At 37.7% G+C, this 27,622-nt stretch overlaps 1 protein-coding gene across 3 annotated transcripts in view; it reads left to right on the top strand.

The window, feature by feature from the left end:
* Window positions 1-27,622, top strand: part of ZFPM2 (zinc finger protein, FOG family member 2) — a 321,981-nt gene that overhangs the window by 151,757 nt on the left and 142,602 nt on the right. For all 3 annotated transcript variants that reach the window (XM_027777613.2, XM_027777614.2, XM_027777612.2), the window contains one exon: window positions 5,751-5,869. In XM_027777613.2, the coding sequence (XP_027633414.1) occupies window positions 5,751-5,869 (119 nt within the window). The remainder of the gene's footprint in view (window positions 1-5,750; window positions 5,870-27,622) is intronic.

Here is a 27,622-nt window from a genome sequence, read left to right as displayed (position 1 = left end):
TCACAATTTCATTTAGTGACAACTTCCAACAGCGTGAACTTACTAGGTTCGATTTATTAAAGAGTCAGAAAGGATAAGATCACTGCATGGCCAGCCTGATTTATCAGGGTTTGACTGGAGTACTTGAATAGAGAATGTCGTATTTCAAGTTTATGTTCAAAACTGTAGTTTAGTGTGTGTTATGTCTCAGAGACTTGAAAATTGAGGGTGGAGAATTTAGAGGAAGTATCTCAATAATGCAGTTTATGTCTGCCAAGCAAGCGTATGAGCATTTAATATTGGAGCTGCCTTGTTAAGAATCAATCACAGAAGTGGAAATGGGATGGTTCTTTGCTATCAGTGAACTACTGTATGCACACATATACACATTAGTTTGTTCTAAAGGAGGTAATCACCTGTGTGGAGTTGCAGATTCTTCCTGTGCATATGGGACAGCAGGCAGATCTTGGGCTCTGAGCTGGGCAGCACTTAAAAACTTCTGAGAGTGTTTTTAACTTGCTTGCTCTGACGTCAGAGCAGTCCTTGTTTGAAACTACAACATATGTGATTTCTCTGTGATGCAAAAATATTCATTAGAGAGCCAGGTGGCTGTGTATTGGAAATATGCAAAGAAGCAGCCATTTGCTAGTGGAAATTGGTGCAGCCCCGTGATGTCAAATAACCAATCTCTAATTAAAGGAGAGGAAGAGCTTACTCTTTCTTTTTAACTAACTCCACTTAGAAAGCTATTCCTGACAAAAAAAAAAAAAAAAAAAAAAAACCCTACTGCCAAAGCTATCAGTGCCTTAGAAATTTTAAACGTTCATAAATCTGGATACAGATATTTCTGAATGAAGTAGTTCGCTTTTTCTCCCCAAAAAGGCTGTTCGGCTGTTCAACATTCACCTTCAGATATACAGTCCTTTGTTTCTTATTCCAGAACGTGGGTAGATGGATGAAAGCCAGTATTATTTTGTTCAGGAATACAAAGTATAGTTGAATTCTTCCGTGAAGAAGTGAATCACTGGTATGTGAATTGTGATCAAATCCTGTAAAGGCCAAAAGCTATTGTTGGGTTCTCGTGTACACTACATGTTTTGTAGAGTTGTTGCGGTTTGTTTATTATTGTTATTCTGATGTTGCTGTAAAAGAAGACAAAGCTAAACTGACCTCTCTGCTTTCTGTTTTATGCAAGCCTTGTCTGGCATCCCTGAAATAATACATATATGGAAGAAAATAATCCTAAATTGGGTCCTTTCATTCTTGTTTTGTATCCACCAAGGTGGCCTAATATCTTAAAAGCCATGGGATGTTTTGTAGCTGTACTAGTGAGTCATGACTTGGGGCTTCTTTTACAGTGCAGCTATCATAAGTCTTTGAGCAATCACAGACTTTAAAAGTATGCTACATCTACAAGATAAGAGAAACAGCCCACAGCACTAACAACATTATCTTTTACCAAAATTGATTAGCCCATACTATGTGTCTCAAATATTTTGTATAAACTTACTGAGCAAGCTGGAAATAAGCGTGTTCCTGAAGAACAACCTGAAAAAACCCCACCCTTGCTCTATGGCAAGGAAAAGGGAAGTAAATATCACTAAATGGAATGTCTCTTAAGCAATTTTATTTTTTTTTTTACCTAACTTGCAAAAACTAAAAGCAGAGCATCACTCCCTTTGCTTATGTTTCTTAGTGATGCTTCTGTTTTGCTACTTGCTGTCCTTTTGAATCAAACTGTTGACGAGTCTAGGGGGAGACAGCAAAATACACAACTGCTTTGTGACTTTGCCATAGAAATGATGAAATATAACACATAATTTATCCCAGGGCTGTGAGTGAATTCTATATATTATAATTTACTCTCATGTGCAGGAACGTTATGTTCAGTACTGAGGTGGTCTGTTGCAACTGTTGATGACTAGAAACACCTGTATGTGGCACAGTATTTTCTGGTTCCTTTGGGCTGGAGCACAGCAGGTTTTTTCATCCTTTCTTCCTTTTCTCCCCTCTCATTGGGTTCTCTGTGGACAAGCACCTGTGAAGAGTCAGTACAGGCTGAGTCTTTGCACTTCTTACTGTGAGTGGTGATGCAGCAGTAAAATATCAGATCCTCTTCCTTCTCCTTATGTCATCTTTGAAGTTGCCCAGCAGTTGTGCAGGGGACGGTAGCTGCAGAGAGCACTTCTGGCTTACATCTGAACTTCTTGTGAGGCTGAGGAGGGAAATCTTGCCTCACCAACACATTTTTCAAATTCTTTTAATTAAGAGTCACAGGGTGAGGTTCTCTCTTTTTTTTTTTTTTTTTTTTTCCCCCAGCAAGCTCCCTTGAGGTCACACATTGCTCACAGCCACAGGTATGGCACCGCTTAAACCAGCCCCCTTGCGGGAAGCTGGCAGCGAGCGGGGGACAGCCCTGTTCTTGGCAGCAGGAGGCTGTGCCCATCTGTTGCGGCAGTTTCGATACCACCAAATAGGAAATTTCAGGGGAGAAAACTGTTGTAAATGAATGCAGAAAAGTTGCAGACTCCTTACTCCAGGGTCAAGGGAATCAAGAGGAGGATTTTTAATAGTGACATTTGTAATCTTTCCTCTCCAAACCCTTGTACCAGCCCCTGGCGTTCCTGCTTAGGGCAGACAAAAGAACATATACAGGGGTTTCACAGAAGATGCAGGCTTTGGTAGGAAAAAATGAAAATAAAAAAGCAGATGCTTGTAGGCCCTGATGCGCAATGTTGGTTTTTTGTTTGTTTTTTGTGTGTGTGTGGGTGGGTTTTTTTAACTTACAGCTCTCTTAGTGTTTATTTTTCCCCCTAAACAAAGATTTTCAGTGAAAAAAAATATTTGCCAAGGATCAAATTGTAATGTGCTGCACCTTGTACAAGTGTAGCCAAAATGTCTGGTATTTGCCAAAACTTAAAAGCAGATTATTCTTCCCAACTATAACATTCACCCACAGCATTAAAATGGCTATGGGTCAAGGTGACTAGAGGGAAGTGTGTCTTTTTTGGAGAGCTATGATCAGGGGAAACAGGAAGGTTATGCAGCAAAATGTTTTCTAAACCTGTCTGCAACCTACTGCTCTGTCGTGGTGTTCCCAGCGGAGGGGAAAATACAGCAGTTTCAGTACAAGTCAGCATGATGTTACCACATCTGTAGTACATTTCAATGTATTCATACATACTGAAATGTCTTGCCCAAACTACAACTTGGGACTGTAACAAAGGAGAATAAAAGAGAGAATCCATACTAATTTATTTATCAGCTTTCAGGAAAAAAACAGTTTTGGAAAATAATTGCTTGCTTTTATGTTTGCCTCAAACCTGAACTACTTACCAGGTATAAGATTAATGTTATTAATTTTATTTAAAACATAAAGTGTAATGATGTGTACCTTACAACTTAGGTAGGTTTTTGGATATCACTGGATGATCTGCCCTAAGTTTGTCGTTCTTAATCCATTAAAAGACAGGCCTGCTTGTAAATCCACAGGTACAGATAAGGAGTCACTGTTTGACTGTGTCTGAACCCTTTTCAAATGAAAAATGTCAGTGGCAGAAAGGGAGGCTGAATTATTTTTTAAAAGGGTTTTCAAAGATTCTCATGATTCCTCTGGTATCAGTTAAATGTGACATGTCCATAGACATGGCTGTTTTTTAGTGTGTAAAAGCAAGCAAATGCTACAGTTTTCATCTCTATGTAGAGACAAAATGCTGCACTATATGCTGAAGTGATCAACGTGTTACCTTGCAATACCAGAAAGATTTCTCTCTTCCATGATTTACATATAAGAGATTTTTTACAGTTAATACAATATGTAACAATGTGACTGGGGGGGGGGGGGGGGGGGCGCGGAAATGCCTTTTCTTTCTTTTTGGTTTTTGTTTTTTTTTTTTTTTCCTGTTTGGATGCATATGTATCACATGCGTAAATTAGATATAATTAATCCATAAGCTTTCCTGCTCACATACTGCCTTTTAAAATGTCTTAGCACTGTCATGATGAGGACTCACCCGCATACACAGATGCTTTTGTAAACTGATACAACTCTATTTCCTAGATTTGTTCCAGTTTCCAGGAAGGATCTGATGTACAATTTTACGTAGAGTAGTTTTGTAATCTGCAACACTCAGAGGTGAAATTTAGATTTCTGTGCTTGAAAATAGAAGCTGGAGCCAAGTCTTCTTTTTGGAAAATGGTTGAGATTAACTCCTGCAGACACAGGAAAACTTCACAGCCTGGCTGTAACATAAATCCAGGCATCCATGAGAATGGTTAGCGCAGGGAAGTCTGTGAAGACTGCCAGTAAACCAGGAGTTACTCACTTCCTCCAGCCCAAGGTTCATTTCACAACTGCCAGTTCTAAATCTGGGACAAGTGGACTTCTTGCACAGTTGGACTTTGTTTGTGAAAAAGCATGGTCCTGATTTGGGGTAGAGTTGTTGAGAAGGGATGTGCTGATGCAAAAGGCAGGAATTATTGTTGTATCTGGTTGGTATGGAAAGGGAGGAGGGGCCTTTAGCAAGCAGGGAAAACAGGTCGGGAGAAATCATGGCTACAGTGAAGTCAAGTTGACCTCTGCCACTTGAGAACAACAGATTTTCTTCCTACCTTCAGGAAGGCCAAAGCTTGGAAGTGCCACAGTGTGTAACAATTCAGTTAAACATCTAACAAGAAAAGCAGAGATCAGCCCCTCCTCCTTGTTCCATTTTATCTCTCCTAATGTTTAAAACCAGAATTTATTTGAATTGTTTTAGACAATAATGTTAGAAATTTTGTATATAAACATAACTGTTGCTGGTTTTGATTGAAACATTTATTCATAGAAAAATAAGCTTATTGAAGAGACTGCTTTCAAAGAAGAGTTGTGCAGAATTTTTTTTTAGTCCTGAAATGAAGTGGAAACAATGTTGGGGAAAAAGATGGTGACTGAATTTTATTTGTTCTTCCCCAGTAATGATCAATTGTGTATTATTCTTACTCTTTTCACTGGCAAAAAAGAGAAAAGTTAAAGTGAGCTAAAGTAGCAATTTCACTTTTAAGTGTTAATTCTGTACTACTTACTTTCAAAAACAGAATCAGCTTTTAAATAAAAAGACAAGTTAGTACTTACTAAATAAAAATCACTATACCACCTCCCCATTGCTTTTACGTATTTTGTGTTAAAACCTAAAGCTAACAATTTAAATTGTTTTGAGTCTAATTCTGAAATGTTACTGCTAGTGAAACCTCATTTGGTTCAAATTTTTTTTAAAACAAATTATAGTAAATGGTTTTAGTTGTTTCTTCAAAGTTAGTAGAGTTGTGGATTTATATTGCTACATGGTATGTCTCTACAATTTTTAATAACTGAATGTTTCAGAATGTGGTCTTGCAACAGCAAAATGCATCAAGAAGGTTAATGCAGCAGGTGTGGCTGCTATTGCACTCTCTCCTTCCAGCTGTCGTCTCCCCCCTCCTCAGCATTTCTTAAGAACTTTCACGAAACGGCTATTCTGAATAAAAATGCCTTCAAACTCTAATGCGTGTGAAAAGACGGAAGAAAGGAATGGGACTTTCTAAACCAAATTTGAATATAATTATAAGGGAAAAAGGTTTGTTTTTCTTTTGCAGGATGACAAGATCAGTTGTTTTTCAGACAAGCATAATTAATTCTCATTATATGGCTCCTCAGAACACTGTGCATGTAAAGCCAACACAAAGGCAGAGGTGGTTGTTGTCAAGGCACAAGTGAAAGTACTGTCAACACCGCTTGTTTTCTTTGTTTGCAGGAGAGTTGGAGGTGGTCCAGAAAGACGGGGAGCGCAAGATTCAGAGTCGGCAGCAGCTTCCGGTTGGAACAACGTGGGGGCCTTTTGCTGGGAAGATGGATCTGAATAACAACACCTTGGTATGTAGATGCTCCGCAAGGATTCGCTTCACTATATTGTGTGTCGTTCTTTAGGGAATAGCCTGAATTACTACTCAGCCCAAGTATTTGAAAACAGGCATTGTTAGCTTTCACAGACAGTGTTATTTGGCTCTTTTCCAATTCATCTGTGGCAACCATCCACATAAAGTTATTTGGAGCATAGGTTAATAGTATTTAACTTATTATTTTACAGAAGGGAAATGTCACTTCCTTGTTTGCTGAACCAAGCTGTTGCATTTCAGTAGCAATAACTGATTTTTTAGTGACTTTTAAAATTTTTCATAGCATTAATTGCTGAATACTTGATTTGTATTAATGGATGTAAAGAGCTACATTATTTTAGGATAAACAATGAATTTTCCTTAATGGTAATGTTACTGAACATAGCAAGATATTCCATCAGATTAGAATTCTTTTCAAAGCTATCAAAAGGCACCTGTCATGTAATATATTCTCAGTTAGTCTTCTTTTTTATTCTTGTTGCAGAAATTATGTGGACCATATTACTTAAGAGTAATGCTTTGCTGGTCTCAGTTCAGTGCACTGAAAATCATGTCATTCCTAGGTCTTCATTTCATTTTTGCTTGTATTGGTTTTAATTCTGAGCTTCAATATAGTTCAAATTAATTTTCTGAAAATATCTGGAAAAGTGACCCTGTACTGGAAAAAAGCAATACCTCTAGAAGGGTTTAGAGAATCTTGGAGCATGCATTGCCTTGTGGGATTCTATTGAAGAACCATTATCTTCAGTGGGATCACTGTTTGCTATTACAAACTTAGCATGAAAGTATTGGCGTAAAGACCTGTGGAGCTATTTCACAGAAGTGTATTATATACTTTTGGGGTACATACATCTGTGCTGTAAATGGAGAAGCTGAGCTTCCCAGTGTTGGGGGTATTGTCCTGACCTTGGAGGTCCTGAGGGAGAGGAGGAGTGCTGAGTTGCTGAAGTACCATCTGGGACAGTGCAAGAGAGGGGTTATGTAGACATGGCAGAAAAGGGGGTAAATGGGTAGTCTTCAACTCTTGCCTGGAGAACCTATGCCTACATATTGGACTTCTCTTTCTAAGGGCCTGCTGGATAGTATGCATGTTACTTTCTGCAAATACGCACATTAAAATTGTGGTGAAGCATTATTTTATTATGAGTACATAGTAGCCATTTAAGATCTTGGTATTTTGTAGACTCCTTAGCATAATTTATTAATTATAAGGTGCTAACAAGATGTTACAGGAAGTGGCATGGAAACTTTGTCTAAGTTCCCTAGAGTTCAGCGTTCCCAACCCAGATCAGATTTCCCATTCAGGCAACTAAATAAAGGATGGATTTTCAAAAGTACTGGACACTCAAGGCATCTTATTGTTAGAAAGGAGAAAGTGTAAAATTTGAATACCTCTCTCCATTTTCTCCATCCATTTCATGTTTATTTTTTCATTTCTTTTATTCATGGTCTATCAGCATTCTCAAAATGTTTTTCATAAAATGACGTTGGTGACAACTACCTGTAATTCAAATAATCTTTGATTCCATCATTACTACTTTCATCAACTTTCATGCCACAGAAATCTTAGTCTTGGTGTAGCTCAGTCGGTCCACATAATACCTCAGGAAAAATGCTAGCTTTGTGTTGTCCCTATTGCTCTGTCCACTTGTACCACTTCCTCAGGTATATAAGACTTGAAGATAATGTTTGAATATGGGAGATGATGTTGACTGACCCTTCACTACAAAAGTTATCGTTATCAGATATTCTTAGGATGCATATGCAACACCAGCAGTTGATCATAGTGTTCATTTTTGTTTTCTGAAGGAGACAGAGCAACAACAATCCTAGCAGGAGCTTGTTTCTTCTGTGGTAGCATAGGCATATATTAAGGTTTGTTGTTACTTTGCAAATTTGAGCAAATACTGCTTCTGCTGTAACAACATTTAGCTAAGGTATTTTGGTTTTAATGAACTCCTAATTAAGCGGCGAGCAGAGCTGACTTTTTAGTTTGGTGATTGCAATGGGATGGAGCAGCTTTCTCAACCTAGTTCAGAGAGATGTGGGATGAAACTCCTGAGAACATTTTCCTCACTAAACTAGAAATATACTTGTTTGTTTCTTGTCAAATTAAAAACCATGAAGTTTATTTTTGCTAACACTTGGAAGTTGTTACTTTTGGTTTGCCTGCTAATACAAATACATTTGGAAATCTGAAAAAGTTCCTGTCAACAGAATTGTAGTCCTCAGTAATATTGTTTTGTCCCCTGAGCACCTCCATCCTTTGAGATAGTCAAAACTGAACTGGATATGATCTTGAGCAATCTGAGTTAACTTTGAAATTGTATCTGACTTTGAAGTTTGCCCTGCTCCGAGCAGGATGAGCTCCAGAGGTCTCCTCCAACCTGAATTATTCTGTGATTCTAAGTATTGTTTCTTTTCCCCAAATATCAGATGCTTCCTTTAATCCTACATTTGTTACTTTAAAATGCTTTGTGGAGAAATGTAAACCTTCTGATAGAATTTTAATTTACTGTTTAAGTAACGCAAACCCAGTGCCAGCTTCTACATTTTTTTTTTAATCTTTTTTTTTTTCCCCCCCTTGAAATGTTTCTGGTTTATTTATGATTTTTCTGCTTGCTTGACATATTTGATTACTTTTCTTACTAGCATATGAGCTCTTGATTGTTCATAACAGCAGTTGTGTTTGTTTACTTAAGTTATTTATATCTGTTTTGGAAAGTTCATTGGGTAAAGCCTCACCTCCCTAGAATACCATCAGACTTTCACATCAGTAGCTGACAGTGTGTTTAGAGTTAATTTCTGAATGAGAACTTCAAACATGGCACTGTTAGAAACATTTAATAATTTTTGGAAAAGAGCTTTAATGTGAATTAATATAGAGAAGAAAGGAAAGAAAAATCAGTGAACCTCAGGTGAATAAATATCACAATTTTTGCAGCTGGTCTCTTTATTAGAAAATACGTTTGTGGCTGACCACAAGTATTTTACCTGACTATACTGTTTAGTGTTGGCAACGTGACACTGCCTCACAGGATTCATTACCTAGCTATAACAGTTACAGCTTAGTCACTGCTCTTGTACTCTGCACTTTATACAGCCTGTACATGTAATATCCTGTTGAAGTGCTTCTTATTTCAAGCAATGCTGTGTTGCTGAATACAGTCTCCCTGCTGTTAGCTCAGGAGACGGACCAAGTTAATTAATGCAGCACGATAATTAATTGAGTCACTGTGCCAGATGTCAAATACTTTTTAGATCTTTCAAGTTTCTGTCTTGAAGTATCTTAACAATATACATCTCAGAGTAGTGGAAGGTTGCGTACTTTGAGCAAAAATGATTTAAGTGGTATTCGCAATTGCAATAGGACTAGCAGCTGTTGACTTCATCAGCGGTGCCACTGCACTGTTGGGAAATATGGTAGAGCAAGGTCTGTATCAGGACTGCAGAATAGTCAGACTCTAATGGTAGATTTGAAATAGTGCAATGACTCGTAAATTTCTTAATTTTTCTTACCTAGGAGTTTGCCGGTACTCATGAATTACAGGCTGGTCAAAACCCCTTATGAAATAATGTACCCCAGTGCATTACTGTTACTGTTGAAACAATCTGCTTGCAACCACCAGAAATCTTAAGAATGTTGTTTTTAACAACAAAGAGTGAGTCTCAGATCTTAAAACTTGTCTAGGCATTTAATTCCCATTTTATTCGGAACTTAAGAACATCTTATCTCATTATTAAATATTTATAGATATCTAGTTAGATACTTTTATTATATTTAGATTGATAGATTTCCTATTTAGATAACTCTAATGATCTCTTCCTGTAGTTCTGCCAAACTGGCAAAATTCTTCTCTCAGGTAAATGCATAGTTTACATCTGTCTACACAAGTGGGCATAGAGGTTATTGCCTTCCATTTCCTCCCACTTCTTCCATTTTCCATCAGCTGCTTCATTATAGTTGATAGTCTCAAGAAGCTGAAATGCACAGGACAATCTTTTCAAGCCTAGAAAGTGTACTAAGAGCTTGTTCTCTTGTTTTACCGTAAAAAAGAGATCACCTACATGTTTCCAGACTCTGATTGAGATTTAATATAATCTTGCCATTTTAACAAAAAGACACATCAAGAGTTTTGTACAATACTGCTTTCTATCTACAGTTGGTGAGAACTCAGTTCTACAAGGAAGGTGATATAATTTAATCACTAGTTTTACCAGAAAGGCTCCAACTTGCAGAAAATTCAGTAGTTCGTGGGTACCTACGGGTAGACAGGAATATATTTCTAATGCGTGAAACTCCTAGCTTGAGATTCCTGTCTTTTAACATCTGCACAAATGTCAAGTCTAATGTGAACGAGCAGGTGAGAAGAGCAGAAGACCCCTCTAGGCTGGGCATAAAACCCACTGCTGTGTGCAGAGCAGCTCTAAATTCAAGGCACTAGCAGCCTGTTTAAGGAAAAGCCGTTTGCTTGTTTTTTCCCAGCTGTAAATACTTCCCTTGTTTGAGGGGACAACTTGGTGGGAATGAGGCCCTTGGAAACAAAAGCAGCACAGGGCTGCATAGCCCATAACGGACATCGAGCGGTGGCTTGTGCCATGGCTCTGGTAGTTGTGTGGAGGCATTCTAAAAGGCCTTTTCCCTTGGCTGCCACCATCTAGTTTTTGGTGTTAATCTGTGCCCATGGCAGGGTTTTGTGAAGCAAAACAATGAGCAGCTGGATCCTGCTCCCCGTTCTCGTCATCTTGTCGCAAGGAGGAGCACGTGGGGCAGGCCTGTACCAGCCTGATAAGGAAAAGAGGATTCAACGTGGCGGCGAAGGGAATCCGCAGGAGGGGAGTGTGCAGGGTTGGGCCAGGCGAGCAGTGCAATACAGCAGGGAGCCTTTCATGGCATCTGGGAAGTTCACCGCCAAAGCGACACTTCTGGAAGATATCCTCATGAAACCATTTGACCGGGTAGCGTGTTAGGGGCTGAGGAGCCAAGGTTCAAAATGCAGTTAAGTTACTCACTTGCTAATCTGTGCCTGGTCACTTCAGGTCAAAAAACTCATATCTGCTGTAGCCAGCAACTTTTAATCTTTAGAGTTGCAGTGCAAGGGTTTTCTTGACAGATGGGTTGGAGGTGCTGTATGGCCACCGAGAGCTGCTAGTCTGTCTGTAGGCAGGATGTAGCCAGACTGCAGTCTCTGGTTCTCTTGTTGAAACACAGAAAGGGTTAAGGCAGTTTTTATCCTGAGATATTTACCTGCAAATGGGGATTTTGGCTTTTATTAGCACAGAGCCATTTTTTTTATTTAATGACCAAAAACAGTGTATTGAGGAGTAACGAACCTTGATTCTCATCTCTGTTACACTGGGTTTATACCTTTAAGTACCTCAAGTGACTACAAAAGCATTTCTTTCTCATTTCTACTGCTGTTACTGTCGGGCTCTTCAAGTTTAAAACTAGTTTAAAGGCACTGCCTTCTCTCCCTAACATGAGCAGACATTAATGTAAAGCACTTCTGGACAGCACATTGTGTTGCCCTTTCAGTGGTGTGCTGTTGTGCTGTGCAAGTGTCAGGGTTGGCCACTTCGTGTAAATTGAAACATTAAAAAAACCTGAGATATGCTGAGATGATGTGGACATCCACTTGGCCATCCACAGTGGTCTTTGAGAGCACATCACTTCATATTGCCTCACCTTTTATAAAGTGCTCTCCCATTCATATAGACATGTAGTGGTGGGGAATGGAATGACAGAAGAACCTTTTTTGAAATATTTGTGCACAATTGTAGTTTAGACACTTTTTTTATTTTCAAAAACATTAGTTATTTCTGCTCCTTCATTTACATTTACACAGAAGAGTTAATTTAAAACATGTTACTAGTATGATAGCAAGATGTGGCAATGACCTGAATAAACACCCTGTTTTGAAAAAAGCTGAAGGTATTTTTTTCCAGTTTGTGGAAGAAGTTTCCAGAACGCAAATAGGTGATTTAGCAATGTGGTCCATGAAAAGAAAGAACACATTGATCATGCATCTCTTTCTAAATGCTGTTAGTACACTGTTATTAGTACTGTATGCCTTCACCATAGGCATTTTTAAGATACTAAAAGTGTAAACGACATACAAATATGGTTTGTTTAAAAACAGAACAAAACACAGGAAGTCAAGACTGAAATTACACTGTTCCTTTTTGTTAATTTATTTCTAAAATTATGCTTTCCAGAATGTAGTATTATGTCAATAGGGGATTTTCACATAAAATCACTTTTCCTTGGCTGCAGCCCTTTTTAAAAACTACACATACCCATGGTTCATTTTGACACCTGTTTATCAAAACAGCAGAACTTCAACATTTCTTTAAAAATGCCACTGGTCACTTTGAAAGGTTTTTTAAAAATAATTCAGTTACTTGGTGCTTGCTATAAGCATCTATGTTAAGCAGACTTTATCCTAATGCTACTGTAATTAATAATTAAGTAGTAGATATTACCAATCATTCTCATTAAACTAATCCAGTTCCCTTGGAGAAAACTCAGTAAACAATCTTCAGTCCTGTTTCAGCAAGCTTCATTTTGGGGAGGGGGGGGGAGTGTCTCAAAGTGGGAATGTACCCTGGGGCACATTGCCATGGAGCTGTTGAGAGCAGAACAGGGGATGGCTGGGCAGAACAGATGAGGCAAGGTCAGGAGCCCAGGACAGAAAAAGTGCAAGAAAATTTGGTTCGGGGCCTCCCAGACAGCAGAAGCGGAGGGAGTCACTATCTCCAAGTGCCAAGCTATTCCATTTTACAGTGTGGGGAACAGCAGAGAGAAGACAACATGTAGAGGAGCATGTATTGAGTTGTTCAGCTGTTTAGAGAGAACCACTGCAATAAACTGTGCAGTAGCAACATACTCTTGTGCTATGGTCATCTATTCTAATAATCTCTGTACCATAGGCTTTAAGGCTCATATGTTATTTTGCTTTTGTAGATTTTGCTAAATTTATAACACAACTTTTAGAATGGGATATAGTCTAACTTAAAAACTTCAGATGAAAGAAATACGTGATTTAGTTCCATTTAAGGTCACTGCACTGAAATACCTAACAGGCATGGGTTCAACACCCATGTTTAAGATGAGGAATTTAACATTAATGTTGTCCTCTGAGGAAATTTTTTTAAATTCATGCTTTTTATAATGATACTACTTCTTATTTATGGAACATATATATTATTATAAACTAAGCAGATATAAAATGTCAGATTTAAATATTCAGCAGTTTTTTAAATAACTTTCTTCTCACTGAAGGTTAACACCATTTTTTTACTCTGAAATCAAATTCAGTTTCTAAAATGTTGACACATTTTTTTCAGTAGTTTCACATTCATAGAACAAGTATGGGAAATTCTAGCTCCATCTTAGGGAAACATAAGCTATGAAGGTACTTGTGTCTACAAAGACATTTGCATTGTTAATCGAAGTATTTGGTATTTACAGTGGGCACTGAACTGAAAGACCTGTTGGCTTGTGTTCTGTCTTTGACCACTAGAAAATAAAATGTCCTGGATGCTCTTCGGTGTCTTTGGGGCAATCACACATAAAGCTATACCTGCCCAAGGGTAGTTAGCCTTGGTGTACATTGATAGTGGAGTAAAGCACCGTGATGCTGTTGCCTGTGGGAACTGTGGTATGTTGTCCAGATGTACTGTCTGGACATACAAATGACATATTATGAAAACATCAATAAATGCTTTCCATAAGACTTGTGGAGGCAATAGTGGTCAGTTGGTTAGAATAAAGTGTGCTGCAGAAAAAATACTGGTGTGAAAAGGAAATCTGCATTTTATTGGTGTCAAAATCTGTGCTGATAAAAGTGCAGAACAAGATACCGTATCATAGTAACAATAGCAATGTTTGAAATTATTGTCTATCTTCATTTAAATAAAAAAAATAATTCAAGTAAAGGAATGGACCTGGGGTTTCAGTGAAGGCAGTAGCTGCTTGCTGCTCACTTCCTCACAGTGTGATGGAATGATTGACATTCCAAACATCAGTTCCCTCTGTCTGAATATGCTTGAGAGAAATAGCCTGTAAATTTTCAAGAATGTTGGAAATAAAAGGTATTCCTAGTTGTTTCTGTATCAGCCAAAGTAACTACATTCTGTGAAAGTGTCTTTTAAAATGTTTCAAATAGAAAAAAACCTTCAATATTTATAGTAAGTGTAGTTAGTACATATGTGTGAATACATAAATATATAAAAAATTGTTAGCAAGAATATATGTTTGTACATATATATATACACACACAATGTAAGAGTTTGTGAGTATATAAAAATAGCATATTCTAGTCAGAAGAAAGTATTGACTGTTATTAGGTCCTAAAAATCAGAGGTTTATTTAAATACTAACATGTTGCTGAATTTTGTTCTCCATTCATCCATAGTTCCTTTTCTAATGATGTTGCAGTATCACATAGCTAGTTTCTTTTCCACATGCAGCAGTTCTATTTTGTACCTCTAAAATATGGGCAATACAAAGCTTGTCCTGAGATCTTAAGTGTTGAGTGGAGTCGGTAAATGTCCTGGGCCTTATTTATCAAGTCGAGAAAACAAATTCATCAGTCTAATCCTGGGTGGCTCCTCCGGCTCCAGCCATTAGGTCTCTGCTGTGAAGAGTGCGGGAGGCACCATCACTTGCTGTCCTTGCCCTCCCTGCCAGCCCCAGATCACCTGCAGCAGTAAATGCATAGCTAGTACTCTACCTGATGATGATCTTCATTTACAGGGTTTTGTGCATGTCCTAAAATTCCATACATTATAAATTATATGCATAGCCTCCTCAGATTTGATATTGTTTCATATCCATGTCCCATCTTCAATAATTCATTGTTAACCGATAAAATTTTGCCCTTTTTTTTTTCCCACTAATACATATTATCATGTATTCCACAGACTACAGAGAAAGGGAAAATATTTCGATGCATTTACAAAATGTTTCACAAATTGTGGAACAGTAAACATAGCTATAATAATATTTTTTTTCATTTGAGCTCTTTTAACTCCTTTAAGGAATAATTGAGTTTTACATAGACAAAATACTGTCCTTTCTGTGCTCTAAGGGAGGGATAGCAGTCTGAATGCTACTGATGCATTTAGAATAAACTACATAGCATTTGAGATATCATAATTATGTAGATTATTCTCACTCTGAGAAAATGTCTTATAATTTAAAATTCTCCCTCTTACAGATCAGTATCTTATATCTTGATTTTGACATTTGATTTGGTATCTGAAAAGCATAGAAAAGGGTTTTTTTTTAATAAAAGCTTCATATATTTTAGCAATTATCATTATTTATATATTTATTTGTGAACATCTCACACTTGCCAAAATACTTATTTTCTTTTGAAGTTTTCTTTTCCAAATGTCAGTCTCTGATCTGGGGGTGATTGACCACTTTTTTTAAAAGGCAAAACTGGAACTCCTGCCATGTGTGAGGACATTAAAGACAAGTTTAGGGGAGCTGAGGGAGGTGTGCCTTGGTGCTGGGGAGGTGAGGAAGAATTCTTCCCTCTCTCCTCCTCCTGCAAGCTGTTGTCCTCACTTTTGGAAGAAAACTGGGACAAATTAGCATAAAGAGAAGAGAGCAATAAAACAGAAAAAAAACAATAGTAGGTCCAAAATATCTTAGTTTCTTCTTTTCTGCTTGCATTGAAGCAGGCCTGGTTGTGCTGTTACTAGTTTTTAATTCCACTGTGGACCTCATAGTATGTGTTAGTCATATCTCTTTGCTTTTATGGTGTTTCTTTCTCTTGGATGTTGTTCCATTTACTACATTAGATATTGAATCTTGTTATTTATGTTTTTTTTTTTTTTAATTCCAGATAGTATTCTTCTCTTTTGGAATACACTTATTTTACTTTATTCCAGTTTCTCTTCTCACTCTGGTCAATCCACCTCCCATCCTCCAAGCCAAGATGCCATCTTAATCCTAGACACTTCTGTGTTGGAGTGTTTCCCTCACTTCATGGATCCACTTGGACTGTGGTCCATGGAAGGATATGATGGGTTGCATTAGGTGAATCTGCCAGACTTGTAGATGCAGGTATCAGCAAGGGACATTTAAGTTAGATACAAGAAAGAGTTTCCTAATGGTAATGAGAGAGAAAGGCTGGAAGAGATTCAGGAGGTTTTAGTAAATCTGTGGTTAGTGTGTTTGAGAACAGGCTGGACCAAGACGAAGGAGGAGTGCAGGCGCAGCTGAGCCATGGCATTGGGGAAGGAAACGGAGGAGATGACCCTGTGGCTTTTGGCACCTGGATGCTGAGAAGTGTCTGCAGCCAATGTTACTTGTTCAGCTGCCCAGAGACACCTGCAGGTAGCTAAAATCTTTCAAGATGGGCTTTAAAAGGCCAGAATGAGACACTGTTTATTTTAGAAAATGGCAGATGGGACGTTCCAGGAAGCTAGACAGTTGGTCACACCAGTATAGGATACCGTTTTCAAAATCTAATTGAAATATAACAAGGATTTGCTGGGAGATAAGGAAGTAAGCCTCTATATTTCTTTGGCATGTCCCTTCCCAGTTGCCTGCAGGTTTTTTTGTCTGAATATTTTCCCTTCCCACTGCAGTTTCTTGCTAACTGAAGTTAAAATTAACGCTCTGTGTATAACCAAATATTGAACCAGTGTAGCTTTTTTAAAGCATTATTTTCAGCTTCACTTAGGAATTTGTTTCTATGTATTCTGTACTTCTTTTTTAAGAAATACTGTCTCATTTATAAGGATCATTGTCCCAGGTTTCTGTGTCACAGATTTGCAAAGTGAGAGCAATGGTATTGCGTTTTCAGGATGCCAAATGTGTGCACTTTGATCTGGCAGTACAGCATGCCTCAGGGAGCGAGCTGAATCTTGATTTCTGTAGTCAGTCATCCGCTATCAGGTACTAGAGCCCCGATTAGGCAGGCTGAAAAACAGAGAACACACCATGGGTTGGGTGTGGAAACATTTGCAAGGAGGCGGTTGGCATCACCTGCATCCTTGGAGATCATTTCATGGTAGTGTTGCTGTGCTCATAAATCTCTTAATGATGCAGAAACACTAACAGGTACGTGTGTGTAGTAAATGACTGACTGCACATGCACCAATTACTTTTGGAAACGCTTCCCACTCTACCACCACATTCAGCGTTGGAAAATAAGAAGAATGTCCATGTTTTGAAACTTGACCTCTCACAAATGTGAGACCACTTGCTTGGTTGTTCCTCCTTAACATTCCTCGCATTCCCTCTTCCAAGCCAATTGTTAGCACTTGTTGCAGTATTTAAGTGGCTTTGTAGTAGCACCTACTAGCTTGCTCTGGCTAATGGCATACATGAGAGTAAATGGCTTTTCTGACCTTTAATAAGCATTTCCTTGTCAGCCATACCAAAGATATTTGAGTGTCTACTCAAATACTCTTTGTTTACTATAACTACCATAACTCTGAGGTTTCCTGAACTATTCCGAAATATGATCATGATGTTCTCGTTATTTTCTGTATTTCTCTGGCTGTGGTGTTGGACAGGAGCACTTGCAAGTTCAGCTTTAGGATAGTTGCAAGGTGTGGGGAAGTAAGGACGTTCAGGGGTGACGTTCACTGCCATGGCCCACTGCAGTGTGGTATTCAACCTCACAAGAGCTGCAGTAGTGCACTGCATTGATATTACCACTTTAAAAATTAATAGGGATAACAAAGATTGCTGAAGTTATTTTTTCAAGGCAACATAAAACATACGCAGATCTCTTCCAAATGAAGTATGTGTTGGAGTATATGCCTATATTTTTTACTCTTAACTGGGTGGATTTCTGTTTCCGTGTATAATCTTTGAAAAAATACAAAGCAGTGAAAGGGAATGCAGCATGATGGCAAATTTTAAATGGTGTTTAATAATGCATTTAGGACTTGATTTTGCATAGCACTGAGCACCAGTGGGAGGTGCTGAGCACCCCAAGCTTTCATTCAAAGCAGCAGGGCTGAGGTATGATTAGCATTTCATGACACTGAACACTGCAAGTACAGCCTATAAACCTCTCCATAGAAGATAAATATTTGTTATTTTATTTGACCTTGAAGATGGGACTGGTTTGATAGGGTTAAGGTCAATGAGTATATTATTTTTAGACAAGATACGGAGTACATGGATGGTTCTGCTTTATTTTAGTGTGTTAACATCTGGCAGCATTCTGTGTTCCCATATGCTGCTGATTGTCCTGATACATTCATCTTCAGCGATTATCAAAAAGATTTCAGTGCTCTGGAGTTAATCACACATTTGAGAAGACAAATACATGAAGATAAGTAGAAAAGCTGTGTGTGGGGTTTTGTGTGTAAGACCAATATTTGGGTAATCTTGGCAAGTATCCTATTAATTTAGAAATATTTTTTTTAAATTGACTTAATTAGCTAATGTCTGTAAGTGCTGTAAGGATGAAAAATAGCATATTAGTATTCAATATTGTTACCACAATAGACATAGAGAACATTGCTCCTTGGAAATCTCTACATGTTGCACAGTTGCTTATTTCTACTAATGCTGAATAGTTAAAGGGGTTTTGGATTTGCACCCTTTTCTCATGTATTATTTTTGTATGGCTTCAGTATATGAAAGTTTAGCTATGTTTGTGCTATGTCATTACAAAAAGCACATACAGAACTGTCAACTGCTTTTTTTTTTGATAGTGCTTTCAGTTTTCCTAGGTTGATAACATTTTTTTCCAGGGCTATAAATTATTATTTTCATTCTGTGCTGTTTTGGCCTTACATGCTAACAGCTTCAGGGGAGAAAGACTTAAAAGTTTCACAGAGAATTTGCCACATCAAAGCAGGTGTTCCCTTTTACAGTACCTTCTTCTTTCTGAAAATGCAGAAAGCTTGCCATGATCAGAACAAATAGTGAGGCAAAAATCAAACTAAGACAGATGTCTGTCAACCTTGTACCTCTTGTCTGGCTTTTGCCACAACCCATACTTACCTTAGAGACCAGTCCTCTAGGCTAGCCCACCATGGGGCTATCCCATGCCCCATATTACTGCAAAGAATAATTAAAATAAGAAGACAGCCCTAGGCCTCAGAATCTAGAAAGATGACCCTTTGCTTCCCACACCTCCTGTAGGACAGCCCCTTGCTGCTCTACTCTCCGCTAACAAGGAAGGGCACCATGAGATCAGCTGTGGCCATGGCTCTTCAGGCAAACCCTGGAACCAGGGTCTGTCCACACAACACAGCACGGGACGTCTGGTCAAGATAGACATCAGGAAAGCAGAAGGAAGGCTGAAGTGGCAGTTTGCCACAAAACAGAAGGTACAGAGCAAACTAAAGCAGCAATGTGGCTACTCAATATTTCTCTCTTAATTGAATATATCATTTCAAAGAAAAAAAATAAAGGCAGCAAAGTATCTTAGGGCACATAACATACCCTTCTCCACCATTCAGATAAAACTTGTTTTATTTTATCATGCACAAATTTGTTTAGATCTTAGCAGTGACCACTCTTCCTGTTGCCAATATCTATTAATGATAATCACTTCAAATACTATACTCACTCAACGATAGCATCACATCATAGTGAGGAAGATTGTGATCTTATCTAAACCTATTCTGTTTAACTCTGACACTCCTTCTATTATAGCGGGGCCCCGATAAGATCATGCCTGTTAGGATCAGACATTAGTTGGAATCAATATTTGAAAATGTGCCTGTTTTTGCTTAATAGCAAAGTTAGTGTGAGAGTCAGAGTGAGATCATTTGTTGGATGAGATTGTACAGCTTCATCTTGTAATGGAAATGTGTTCTTTGCTTCAGCTGCTGGTGAAAAGTAAAAACAAGGGCTCTTTGAAAGCTGTACAGCTTTGCTAATAATCACTGTGTAAGGAAGATACAGTCATTGTTATGATATTTAACATCTGTAGTGCTGCAGCATGTTGAGGTTCTAGTCAGGAACTACTGCTCCTTTGTGCTAGAGTCCATCTGAGCCTAATATTAAAAAGACAGCTGCTGGCCTCAGCTAGCTTAGGTCCTGGTTTTAGACCAGATGTGAATACAACAGCAACAAGCAAGTGTGGGAGGCAAAAGCTAAGATGGAGATAATTAGGATTAGTATAATAAACAGCAGTTACATCACACTAAAGCAGCAGACATGAGGTTTTCAGAGCTAGTGATTGAAACATACAATGAGTTTGCAGATTCTTTCAGATAATTTTTCCTATATGCGTTGATCTGGTGAAAAAAATACAAATAAATTTGGAGTATTTATTTAGATGGGAATTTTGAAACTCATCTGCTGATAAAGAAGAATCCAGATTAGTGATGGTGAACCCTTTTAGTGCCTGGTGCCAAATTTATTTAAATAAGCTCAGAAGCTCATGCACTGCCAACATAAATCTCTCTGTGCTGAATGTGGTACCAGTGCCAGCAGTTTACAGTCACCAGTGGAGATGGTCAGAAAACACATAGCACCATAATGCTGTTTTGCTGAAAGAGATGGTTACTCTTACTGTAAGACTTTTCAGGATTTCATCAAAGAAACCAAAGCAAAGCCCTGAGGGTGCTGCATGGAATGTAGGAGAGCTGCAGTACCCCTTTCTCCTTAAGAACATTAATTTTTACTCCCTCATAAAAAAAAAAAAAAGGTCCAACAGAATAAATAAAAAGTGAAAGTGAATAGTGAATGACCCCTTGTTTTGATCACTGGACTGCAAAATTTGAGAGATACTAGTTCTGTGCCTGAGCTTGGCATCAAAGGGCCTCGTGCATAGCTTCCAGTGCAAGGCACGTGCCATGACCAGGGGACTGCTCTAGAGAGGATGGTTCCAAGTGATATTCTAATAGATCTCTTAAATCATTTCAGTGTAGAATAAAAGTAAGTTTGGAAGTTTCCATATTTTTTTCATGAAATGGACATCTGTTTGAATGCCCAGCTCTTCATATTGATGAACTGCTAATGTTAGTGATGTGCTAAAACTTGGGCTGTGTTTGCCAATCATTTCCATTTCAGTAGTGCCGCTCATCCCTGAGCGGGTCTGATCTTAACCTCTAACTTCTTGTGGTTTGACTTGGATTTCCTCTACAGTTCTCAATTTGATTACAGTTCCTCACATTCGACACATCAGTCACTAAATTTATGACACTGTTTTTCTGAAAGAGATGAATGCGCACATGACAGGAGTGATAGTTTTCACTGGACAAAGTCAGGAAGTTTCTGGTTTGGAATAAAACTTACATACTGTCATGAGCTCTTCTGATTATACATGTATGCGTCGTTACCAGTATCACATATATGCCAACTAGTGGTTACAAAGAGGTGTAACTGTAATTTATGTTTGTTCAGACACAAAAGTGGAATGACAAATGAATAAGTCATTGCATCAGTGTTAACAGTAAAAGCATGACTGCATTCACTATCATTGTATTGCCTTTCAGTTCAATTAAATGCCATTGCTTACTCTTAACATGAAAGCACTCTAAATTAAAATAAAAGCAAAAAATCCCCAAAGTGGGTTTATATAAATGAAATTCTTCTCCTGTAAGATATGCATAAGGATATTTGAGCAGCATTTTGCCCATAAATATTCAGTAATTTTCATGTTTTCATTGGACAGTGCATACTTTTTGTTACAATATGAATAATGAAGATGCAGATTTCATTTTACTTTTTCATTTTAGTTGTAACAAATAGAGGGAAAAGCAGAGGCATTTCTAAATCATCCCCGAAAAAATAGGAAGAATTTATCTTTGAACAAAATATAAAATATGTCAAGATTTTAGACATCTGTGTCACAGTGCAGAACAGAATTATGTAAGACTCATTTTTCTCTATTTCCCCAACTCTGTTTTAATCTGGGTGCATCCCAGAAGTGTTTCTTGAGTATTCTGATACTTCCTTATAGTATTTGTGTACAAAAATAGGTGCTTTCCCACATATGCATTTCCACAACATGGCCTTCAGTAGATTAGTGACACAATTTGTCATGAATGTCCCTGAAAACCCATGTATTGGTAGAATTGTGAAGCATTAATAGTTAAATATTGTTTTCTTTAAAATGTTGACTTTTTTAACACTGTAATTCTCCTCATTTCTTTCTTGGTTGTCATAATTCTGAAAACAGTTTCAAATTCATGGAATATCAACAATTTTGACTTGTGCCCTTTATTTCAGAAGGCTTTGTAACATCTTTTTCACCACAGTTTTCTAGGTGTAGAAACCCACATGCTTCAGTAGAGCGAGAGAGCTGGCTTTTTCTTTCCTGTTCTGAAACCATGACGAGTCTAATTTTAGACACAATGCAAAAGAGAACATTAGTTTTCTGCCTTACCCCCCGATACGTATGAAACAAGAATGTCATTAAGACAATTGGATATATCTGAAGAAGTTGTTTTTTCCATGGATAACCCGTCTTTCTCCCTAAATAAAGAATGATGAAAAGCTGTAATTTTAACTTCATAATAACAAAATATTCCACTTACTCCATTCCTTAGCACCCAGCATTGGCCACATACAGCATATTTAAGACCTCCTGTTAAACTTGTGTGACAGTGCAGTCAGAGCTTCACTTTAAACCTGACTTTGAAACAATTAAATTGAGAAGCAATATAAGAATATTAAAGACAATTCTACCTGGATAAATAATGCTGAATAGTATTTGTGACTATTGATTTGAATTCTAGAACTTTATTTTATGTAACTTTATTTTTTTGACTTGCACTTTCTGCTCCAAGAAGTTCTTGGTATCCAGACTAGCCTATTAAATGTCATAAAACAGATAATCATGCTGCTGTTACTACAATATCTGAATCAAGATGGAAAAAGGAGAAAATCCCTTCCTGAAAGAATTTACAGACAAAGACCAGGAAAGAAATATAATTTGATCATAATTTTTAAAAAGAAAAATCAAGATACCAAGAGATTAACGGACCTGCTTGGCAGCACTCTGGAGGTCTCAGGTTTCCTACAAGTTAAACAAACATCTGTGTTACAAGATTATTCCCTAGGATGATGAGCAAACACCCAAAAAGTTGTACATTAGCAGCCTGTGAATTGAACTAATATAATAAACTCTTCCTGTAACAATTATGAATAAAAAATCAGGCATGTAGGTATCCATCTCTTCACAGGCAATTAATGATAGTAAAAAAGACTTGACTTTTTAAGAATATTATTTGCAGATACTAAATGTAAAGAAAATGCAAATACAAGGCAATGCTCCTTTGAACGCATTCTCAGATGTACTACCTATGAAAACCAGAAGAAAATAAGTAAATTCCTACAAAAGTCCATTAAACAATTACTCTGCAACAAATTCCCATCATTTCAAAACTGATGGGTTAAAATTGGAACATGAAGGTATTTAACAAAAATCTAGATTTGCAAATAGTGGGATTCCTTATCATGTAAAGGAATGATTAAACCAATTGATAGCGCGCTGGTATGCATAGTCTGGATTATGTCTTTGAAAAAGAGAAAAGGCTTGATGATGATCTAGCAGCACTGGTTCCAATAGGCCAGTCAGTCAAATGCAAATATAGTCTATAATAAAAAGAGCTGGTTGGCATAGTAATTGGGAAATGAATGTTATTTGTAGCTCCATATTTCTGTCTTTAGGAGTCTAAGAACGAGGAGGTTGGTATTGATAAGAGGGTTTGTGTATAAATCCTTTGTAATGAGGCTGTGCCTCTTCAGTCATTTGTATTAATTTTAACTTTAGATATGAACATCATTCTCTGAAAGGGGTGACAACTAAAATAACTAATTTCATGAATGTCTGGGGGGAAAAAATTACTCATTTTAGGAAAAAAATAATATCCCTGGGTTCTTTTTTGGTTGTTTGGGTGGTTTTGGATGGCTTCTTTTGCAGCAGGGGGAGTTAGAGGCTACATATAGGATCACCTTATATGTCATGGCATGGACTATAGCTAGATTATAGCTGCATTTGTACAGATACTAGCAAAGATGACTTCTGGTTTGGATGAAGGAAACTATTAGGTAGGAGAACTACCAACTATAACATATAGTTGAAGGGGTATAAATGTCCTTGCTATCCTTAACTCAGGTCAAAAACTCTCCCTGAACGCCATGATATCTGCATCAACTCCAGACATTGATACTACCCCCATGTAATTTTTTTTTTTCTTTATTGGTAGGTTTAGCTGATTATTTAGTAATGCATTTGGCAGTTTCTGCTGTTCCATGTCTTCATGGAGACACCCGTATTTGAAATCTTGTTCATATACTGAACTTCTGAATATTTCTGTGAGATCACCTGGTAGTACAGGACTGGAGGGTGTTGAACAGGAAAGAATCTGGAGCACTGTGGAAAGGTGACGTTTTGTCAGAGGCTTAGATTGCCTCCCTTTTGCTACTGTGTCCACACCCCAACTGCTCTCTCCATGCAGTTTCATTCCCATCTACATGGATTCCCTTAACTCTTCACTTTCTCTTTCCCCATCTTCTGTTATTTACCTCTTCTGTTTCTGACACTTTTACCCCTTAGCCTTTCTCCTCACCTTTCCAGTCTCTCCTTGTTAACTCTACCAGCTGTGCTTCCTTTCTCTAATTTCTCTGTCCTTGTTCTTACTGGCCTTCAAGACACCTTCTTCAATGCTCAAGGACTTGCCTTTCCTTAATTTCAGGCTCTACCCCATACAGATAATTTAGAGTTCGCTGGCTGAAAGTAGCCTTTGGAACTGATTTTAAACAAAAAAGACTGAATAGTAATTTTGTTTAAAATAGAAATGTGTGACTAGTTTCCCTGTCCAAGTTAGTACAACCATTGCTGTAGCTAGTTATAGGGCTGACTTGAAAAGGTTCTGTATACTTCTATCACTATTACTTTGCTAGTTAGAGGCATATAATCAGCTCATGTCTTTGGGCATTAGGTGAACACAGAAGAGAGCAAGAAGGAATCTCTTGCCTCTGTCCCTGCTTAAGTTTTACATTTATACACAATTAGTCAGGTGCATTAAGGGCTTACTGTGCTAACTTCTACTGAAGCATCAGACATGGGTACTACCAGAGGCAAGGTTATACATAGCAGGCTCGATGGGCCAGTGGACTGATCTTAGACAGTAAATCCCATGCTTTTGTGATATGTTGACAGACCCTTACCTTAAACAGTGCTAGCAGGCACTGCTGTAATAAAACCAAACTGTCTCATGTGCTACTTCTGAGATTTTCCATAAAAGCAGCATAAATGTTAAATGAATAAATAATCTTCTCCTAAATTTTGTACAATAACTGAGCTTACCCCAGGCAGGTTGTGCCACTGTAGATCAGGGTTTGAAATATGTGAGAATTCCTTATTCCTGGTAGTGCATTGGGAGGAAGAGTTTATCACTCCCCATGCCATTTATTTCTCTGTAAGGTGTTGAGGGCTTAGGTCTCTTGTCTTTACACATCCTTGCTCATACTAAGGCGCTCACTAGGCTCTAACAAAAATTTTTGGAGGAAAGAAAGATAACAGGGAAAACATGCAAAATATTAGTTAAATTAATAAAATAATCCCACTTCCCTGATCTTGTGTGCAGAAAGAAAAGAAGAAATTGAATTGAAAATGCATTAGGTAATGCCTGATCTAGGAATTAATCTGCTTACTTACACACAGCAGAGATACAAATTCTCTTGAGATAGCTAACTTGGTTTCTGATGTGGTATAATCCATGTTTACACATGTTGCACTGAACTGTAAAGAGAAAAGATTCCTGTGTAAAATGAAGGAGAGATGGAAAGCAGAATGAGGAAAAAATGTCTTTTTTATCATGCAGTAGTATTCTTTTTCTCACCGTTCAAAAGAGCACATTAAAAGAAATCTGTTACCTCTGATCTGAACTGGGAAAAAAGTGCTTGTTTTAATTGAATCTCCTTACTACAGGAGCTTTTAGCTATATTTTTTGCTGAGTGAATGAGGCTGCAGGAAAATGTAAAGTTACATAAAGCCTCAATGGAAATGAAGATGCTGGAATCATACTTTCAACCTTTTATTTATTTTTTTTAATACATTTACTTTGAGTACTGCACTTTATTCATTTGTTTTGATCACTCATTAGGCATTTTTCTTTATTGAGAAGTAAATGTCTTGTCACACTTAACCTAGCTGTGCACTGGGGAACAAGATGTTGTTTAAGATACATTTTGAGGAAATACCTCAGGTAGAGTTGGTCATCTCATCATCCATGGCTATCTAGGAGTCTGTAGATGATGCTGAGATGACTCTGGTTTCCTTGAGACTGAGGCTATGACCCACCTTTCTTGCCTTCATTCTATACACAGATTTGGAAATGAATTGGAAAAGTTTTAATTTTGAGAGGTTTTAGAATTTGAGATACATGTCATTGTGAAATGGGTACTCATCTTAAAGGGGTTTTGCAGCCTTCCATTTAAAAAAAAAAACACAAACAAACCAAACACAAAAACCTCAAAGGAAAAGATGTAGATAATCTGAGAACAAATTACTCAACAAGTTCTCTGAAGTACGAAGTGAGGTCGTGGCTACCCTGTCTGTGAACAGCAGAGGAATTGCTGATCTGTCTAGTTGTACCTTGAACAGCAAGTGTAAGGCGATGGAAGGCCATGAAGCCCTGAAAAGTGGTGCAGAGAGCAATGAGAAGGTTGTTTGCAACCCTCATAAAGGCATCAATTAAGGAATCCAACTTCATTCAATATCAATTGTGCATAATTAAACTTTAAAACATTCAGGAATCTTAACACAGCAATCAGTAGAATATTATTATATTTGGGGATTTAAATAATGACATAATAAACTGTGTACTCTCAAGGACAACAATATAGTGTAAAGTGAGACAGTACTGAGCTAACATTGCTGCAAAATCCTTACATTCTGTAGATCCTGACATTTTATTATTTTTCTTTTAAAAAAAAAATGTTTATACTTTATTTAGTTTTTCATACAGTTCCTTTGTGTTCAATATTCCAGGAATAAAGAGAAGAAAAAAAAATAGGATTTTTGTAGCTTCTTTTCCATACAATGTGCAATACAAGAGGTAATACTTGATTTTGCCCACTGAACACTTTCTTTCTCAGACAAGGGTCAGTCCTTGCACTATTTCTGTTTTCGTAATCCCTTAACTGTTGTTTTAGAAATTATCACATGCTTTTGTAATTTAAATATATATGTGTATATATATATACCTGAAATATTTTTATTTTACCAGAAATTTCACATTGTAGCAGGTAAAGAGACATAGAATCTTCTGGAGTCCCACAGATTTTCATATGAAGTTATGAATGCACTGAATACCATGGAACCAGAAAACACATTTATTTATTTTTTTTATTAAATCCTCCACATGGCAATAGAGCAGTTTCTTCAGAAAGACTTCCTTTAAGTGTTTAAAAATCAGTTACCACTTGAAACGCACTTCAGCAGGTGTAGGTCCTGTAGCAGCTGTGTGCACAGCAGCAGCAGTTCTGTTCCTTTTCTGATGAGGTGAATGTTTGAGACAAGGTAAAGTAAAATTTAAGTCTTTCGTCAGTGTAATGATGTCCCAGAGTAGCAGTGCGCAGTGGGAAAAAAGTCTCTGTTCATATCTGGACCCTGTATTTTTTGTGACTTTTTTCTTTACTCTGAATATGTAAATTAAAAAGGTGAAGTCAGGGAGGAGAAAAGAAGGGAGATGTGGAAAGCCTGAATTTCCCAACAAATGACCAGTTCCCACCAAAATGACTTGCAGTCCTGTGCCTGAAGAAAATCCCATTCCTGCAAGT

Source organism: Falco peregrinus, chromosome 3 (assembly GCF_023634155.1).
Source record: "Falco peregrinus isolate bFalPer1 chromosome 3, bFalPer1.pri, whole genome shotgun sequence".
Taxonomy (NCBI): domain Eukaryota; kingdom Metazoa; phylum Chordata; class Aves; order Falconiformes; family Falconidae; genus Falco; species Falco peregrinus.
Note: the sequence above shows the minus strand (reverse complement) of the source record. Positions and strands in the feature narration are given on the sequence as shown.